Raw genomic sequence first — 6,395 nt, 5'->3', positions numbered from 1 at the left:
AACATCACTCTCCACGTCCTAAATGGTAAGGGAGAACAGCTGGCTGGGACTGGGCTAGCATGACGTCTGCTTAACTGAACAACAACTAACGTTTTGTGAAAATAAAAAATCACAAATATTCCTTAGCAACAACTAACGTTTTGTTAAATAAATCATCAATGTACCTTTGCAACAACATAATGTTTGCTTATCTGAACAACTAACATTTTGTTAAAAAAATTATTAATATACCTTTGCAACAGCATAATGTCTGCTTATCAGAACAACTAAAGTTTTGTAAAAAAAAAAAAAAAGTAAAAAAATAAATAAACAAATAAAAATTCACTATTGTACCTCTGCAACAATTCGGTTTGGTGATGCTTCAGGAGTGAAGATATGGAAAGAGTCACAACAATACGAGAACCTTCCCTGTTCAGTCAACCATAGAATGTTCATATATGCAATGCGCGTTTTGTAGGGTATTAGACCCTCAAGTCCAAAACGAAGATTTATTTACGTAACTTTTCCCGGTATTCCATTTGCGAGAAATGCTCAAAAACTACGATGCTTTTTTCCCTTTGATCTCCCGATCCCGACAAAAGAACGGGTAACAAAGCTACGTCCTCTCAATATTCTAGAACCGTACATTCATTTCAAAACGCGTTCGAGTTATATAAGGCGTTCTAGAGAAAATATGAGATTTCTGTAGTGCCCCGTCATTGATTTCAGGAGAACATCCCGCAGCCATTCAGCACGGTGGCCAGGGCACCTACTCCTCATCTTCCCTTAGAAATGTCGTCTTTCTCCTGCTGTGTCTGGTCTTTGTGCACAGATTCCTTCAGTAGAAAGGAGTCTGTCTAGGTTAGATGAGATGAATCTATAGTCGATTCGTCGTCATGAAGATACACGAGTGCGATGACAATGCTCAAACGGATCGGTAAGGAACATGTTCGTCTCTCGTAAAACTTTGTTTAAAATTTTTCTTTTTATAAGGGTGGAGGAGGAATAGGAGGAGGAGGAGGAGGCTGGGGGAGTAACCTGCCCGTATAGTTTTTGCAACTGCTAATCACAAGAGGAGGAGGATGGAGGAGGAAGAGGAGGAGGAGGAGGAGGAGGAGGAGGCTGGGGGAGTAACCTGCCCTATAGTTTGCAACTGCTAATCACAAGAGGAGGAGGAGGAGGAGGAGGAGGAGGAGGATGGGGGAGTAACCTGCCCTATAGTTTGCAACTGCTAATCACAAGAGGAGGAGGAGGAGGAGGAAGAGGAGGAGGAGAGGAGGAGGATGGGGGAGTAACCTGCCTATTGTCTGCAATAATGTCTAATACAGGAGGAGGAGGGGAGGAGGGAGGAAGGAGGAGGAGGGGGAGGAAGGGGAATTTGGGGAAGTACAGGGAGGAGGGGAGGGAGGGAGGAAGGAGGAGGAGGCGGAGGAGGAAGGAGGATGAGGAGGAGATGGGGGGATAACCCTGCCCTATTATTTTTGCAACTGCTAAATCCAGAGGAGGAGGAGAGGAGGAAGAGGAGGAGGGGAGGATAGGAGAGGATGGGGGAGTAACCTGCCCTATAGTGTTGCAACTGGCTAATCACAAGGAGGAAGGGGAAATGGCGGAGGGGAAAGGAGGAGGAGGAGGAGAGTAGGAGGATGGGGGAGTAACCTGCCCTATAGTCTGCAACTGCTAATCACAGGAGGAGGAAGAGGAGGAGGAGGAGGAGGAGGAGGATGGGGGAGTAACCTGCCCTATAGTCTGCAACTGCTAATCACAGGAGGAGGAGGAGGAGGAGGATGGGGGAGTAACCTGCCCTATAGTCTGCAACTGCTAATCACAGGAGGAGGAGGAGGAGGATGGGGGAGTAAGCCTGCCCTATAGTCTGCAAACTGCTAATCACAGGAGGAGGAAGAGGAGGAGGAGGAGGAGGAGGAGGAGGATGGGGGAGTAACCTGCCCTATAGTTTGCAACTGCTAATCTCTGGAAAAGCTTTCACTGGTTGTTAGTTACTGGCACTTGGAACTTTCATACGTGCTATGTCCTTGTTAAGTAGCTTCACTTTTATTATTATTATTATTATTATTCTTATTATTTATTATTATTATTAATTTATTATATTATTATTATTATTACATATAATTAGAGACCTAATATTGTAGCTTATTATTATAATATTTCTGACATACTTTTATGCCACATCCAAGGAAAAACAGTTGGATGGAATTTGCTGGCATTTTCACATTAAAATACTTCAGTGACCTCTACTTTTTATTTTTCGAAAATTTTGAGAATGTAGGTCACGAAACATGGGGCCGGCGGGTTGGGGTGGGGGGGTGGGGGGTGGGGGGGGGGGGGGGGGTGGGGGGGGGGGGGGGGGGGGGGGGGGGGGGGGGGGGGGGGGGGGGGGGGGGGGGGGGGGGGGGGGGGGGGGGGGGGGGGGGGGCGAGTGAGGAGGTTCAAGACCTTATGTTGTGATAAAAAGGCGATTAGTGATTTGCTCTAATCGGATCAAATTTTACTCTGTCCGTTTGGGTTTGGTGTTTTCTGAAATCACATTTTGTCATTAGTGGGATAGATTTTGTATCATAAGTAGCTAATGTCGTCTTGAATGTCAGGAAGGTTTTACAACTTTTAAATATTGGCCAACTCACCAAAAGCTAAGCCTGCATTCTAAATGGTCATTCCGGCATGTTTTTTTTTTTTTTCTTTATCAGAGTAGCGCTATCACCATTTTACCTGAAGATAGGCGCAACATGTGCCTGATTTTATATTGTCTCTCATTCATTTTGTTTCCACCATATTTATTGGAATGAAGGTTGTTAAAAATGATTCTATACTTTACGGGATTACCAGCCATTACGTTTCCTTCTGATTCCATCAGTTTCTTCTCTTTGCAGGCTTCACGACACCGTGATTTTGACGCCGACGTCAAAATCTTGTACACATTGATGTGGAAGGTTTTCCTAACCTTAAGAGTATCCTATAATCCATCTTCTGTAAAGCTGCTTTTCTGCAGCGACATCCTTTTTTAGATAAAAGTAACAGCATACTTTCAGGATCGTCCATTATCCCCGAAGAATACTGCAGATGAAAACCATAAGTATTTCGACCGGTTCTTTTAAGGGAAAATCAGACAAAGTAGGATTCCTTACGTAACTGACGTTGTGTAAAGATGCAGTTTTTTTTTCATTTTTTATTCTTAAGGGAAAATCAGACAAACAAAATTGGATTCCTCACGTAACTGATTCTGTCAAGATGCAGTGAACACCGGATTCTTTCAGTCTCAGTTTCACAGGCCTTTTCTTGTCAAGTCATTTGAATTATACAGTTGTGTTTAATTAAACTGAACTCATTTCCCGTTCTCATCGCTAAACGGATGGATTAAAACGGATTATTACGTATCATCTCAGTTCTGAAATTAATCCCAAAAGTAACGATGCATCATTTTCAAAGACGTAAACTTAGATGATTAATTTAGACTTTAGTTAGACTTCAGTTCTTCTTTGTCATAATTAAATCCTCGCAATTGAACAGTACATAGGAAAACAGTTTTATTGCATTTCTATTAATTTCCTGAAAGGTATTTCCTCTAATGATGGTTCAGACTGAAATATTTTACGCATACATAAATTTTTCTGTCTTGAGGATGACTATTCGGCTCAAACTGAAGTACTTCTTGTCACTCTTGTTTCATGCGGTCGGTTAATTTTATTGCGATGTTTGGAACTGTCAGTAAATACGTTTCTGATAAGTCACCGTTGAATTCCAGCTGTCAAGCATATTATCCAATTTCAGCCTTCATATATGGTCGAAAACGAATTCATTACAAACCGAATGGCGAACAATAAACTGAGCAACATTACCAGCGGCAAATGGATTGATTTTAGATAAAATTTTTGGGGGTCATTAGAAAACTTAATTAGACCCGTATGTTTTTCAAGTGGCATAAATGTGTTCCAACACTCGATGTATCCTTGGTTTATCTCATGGTTTCTTGGGGGAGACTGCAGAGACCATTTACAGTCCTTTACTCGTTGTTAAAATAAGCAATCTTGTAATAGTTTTCGATGCACTTCGGAAACCTTATCAATATTCCCTGAAGAGAAATTTATTAATCTATCATTAGCATCCAGCTACCGACAGAGAAGACCTGGCATTAACTTGCGAGATAAATCCCATTAAATTAGTTTAAAACGAGCGGGTTTTACCAAAACATGGTTCATTCATATGTTCTGATAACCAGCACAATAGCTCTTATGCAGTCAGCCTAATTAGTAAACTTTTGGAATAGTAGTTTGAACAGTTTCCAGGGACGACATTTGGATTTACAATCTGGATCACGCTGTTATGGTCATATCACTAAAGGAATAAACATGGTTTGAGATAAGAATCCTGGTTGTTATGTGTCTCCCATTTATTATTAAATAAATGGTACATATGTCACTATCACTCCCGTTCAATAATGTATGAAAAATGTTTTATAATGTGGTAACCGTTAAGGAGGATTTACAGAATCTACGTGTATCTGAAGCCTACTAGGATTTGTGGTACTGACATAAATTTGCACATGCTCTATTGTAATTAATTTTTTGTTCTGTCTTTTATTGTAATTCACCGAAAAAAGCTTTTACTTTACCGTAATTTTGCATATACTTTGGCGGTGAATATTTCCTTCAATTTCTTGTAAATAGTCACAGTAGAAGCATATCTATTTCCAATAATGGGTGTTCTATTACTAATATAATTAACATTTTCGATTTATTCATACCAAAAAAACTACACTAGTGATGTTGAGGTAACGGTTAGATTTCTTTTTTATTTTACTTGTTGTGATCAGATATTGCAAGAACAGTTATACAATACTAGCTGAGGGAAATTTGATCGAGAGAAGGAAGCCTCTACGACATAAATTATTTTCAATTGCTATTATTATATCTTGGCGACCATGAAGAGAGGATACAGCTTAGTTTTCCCACTGATACGACAAGGATTTCTTGAAATCTCCATAGCTCTAGATTTCGCTTGAGGGATATTGACAGAATGAAAATGAAGACAATGGTTAATGAAAGTTTTATCGAAAACATAAAGAAGGAGACACACACACACATACATTACATATATAAATATATATATATATATATATCTATATGTATAGATATATATATATCTATATATATATATCTATATATATATATATCTATAAGTATATATATATATTCTATATATATAGATATATTATATATATATATATATATATTTATATATATATATAAAATGGAAAGGGGAAGGTTTCAGTCGCAATTTTCAACTTATGACAGCTTGAACATATCTCCATCATATTCAACACATTCGAGTCGAATTCTTTTCACAGACAGCAAAATTGACTTTGCACTATGTATCACATAAGCCGTGCAAATTTATGTCACGAAATTGCAGCACCTCACTGTCCATGTGTCTTGTTATTGGACCCCATCTCCGAATACTCCAGGAGCTGTCGTTTAATGACGCTGTTTTTGTAAAGATTCTAAATAAAGGAAATTGTATTCCTTCAAATTAATAAGGTCGAGTGAGAGCAGAGCTGTAGACAAGAGGGACTTCACGTCTTCCCTTCTTTCTCCTTTCGAAAGTGATTCAGTCGGTCTTGGTGGGGGTCAATCATCAAGGGTTTGTTTGTTTGTTACTATAGTAGAGTCACATCAACCGTGCATTTGATGTCTAGGCCAGTCCCTTACGACGCTCATGATTGGCAGTTGATAAGCCAGTCACAGGGCTGGAAACTCTCAGTCTCTCTCGAGAGTTCACACGGGCAGGATGTATGTCCCGTCTCTCCTGAGGGATACGTTTGAAAGACTTATCCCTCAAGAGAGGTGTGGAACATACATCCTACCTATGTGAACTCTAGAGCGAGGCTGAGAGTTCCCAGTCCCGTGACTGGCTTATCAACAGTCAATCAGGAGCGTCGTAAGGGACGGGCCTAGACATCAAATGCAGGGTTGACGTGAATCTACTATAGAATTGCGTCATCCCCCGCCCTATATCCAATCGTTGAATTGTTCCCCGTAACTTAACAATGGTCGTAATGAGTGTGTTGAGTGTCATCTTTATGATTAAGGATTCAATATTCTTTTTGAGTGTTCCTGTCTCTGATTCAATTTAAGGAATGATTTCCATCAAGAGTCGAGGTTGTGGAGATCACGATGCTCTCATGCTACCTAATTAATTTCAGGGGCCAAAACTATTTTTTGTATGATATGAGAAATAAAGTATATCTTTGGTCACTTGCATTTCATTTCCCACCTTTTTTTATCGTAAGTAAAGGGCGTTGCATTTTATCGTCCTGTAACTGAATTCTCAACATAGCCTTTCGTATTAGAAATTTAAACTAGCAAGTTTTCAGAATATCGCTCATATAATAAAAACAGCCTACG

At 39.8% G+C, this 6,395-nt stretch overlaps 1 protein-coding gene across 2 annotated transcripts in view; it reads left to right on the top strand.

The window, feature by feature from the left end:
- The window catches only part of LOC135198550 (hemicentin-2-like), a 38,068-nt gene extending 32,996 nt beyond the window's left edge, over positions 1–5,072 (top strand). The window contains exons 7-9 of one of the 2 annotated variants that reach the window (XM_064226238.1): positions 1–25; positions 712–916; positions 2,865–5,072. The exon at positions 1–25 is cut by the window's left edge and continues 144 nt beyond it. In XM_064226238.1, coding sequence (XP_064082308.1) covers positions 1–25; positions 712–824 — 138 coding nt within the window. In that variant the 3' untranslated portion in view covers positions 825–916; positions 2,865–5,072. Of the gene's footprint in view, positions 26–708; positions 917–2,864 lie in introns of both variants that reach the window. The other variant, XM_064226237.1, reaches the window with a different exon arrangement.
- The last annotated feature ends 1,323 nt before the right edge of the window (positions 5,073–6,395 follow it).

Source organism: Macrobrachium nipponense, chromosome 22 (assembly GCF_015104395.2).
Source record: "Macrobrachium nipponense isolate FS-2020 chromosome 22, ASM1510439v2, whole genome shotgun sequence".
Taxonomy (NCBI): domain Eukaryota; kingdom Metazoa; phylum Arthropoda; class Malacostraca; order Decapoda; family Palaemonidae; genus Macrobrachium; species Macrobrachium nipponense.
This window is presented reverse-complemented; position numbering and strand designations above follow the sequence as displayed.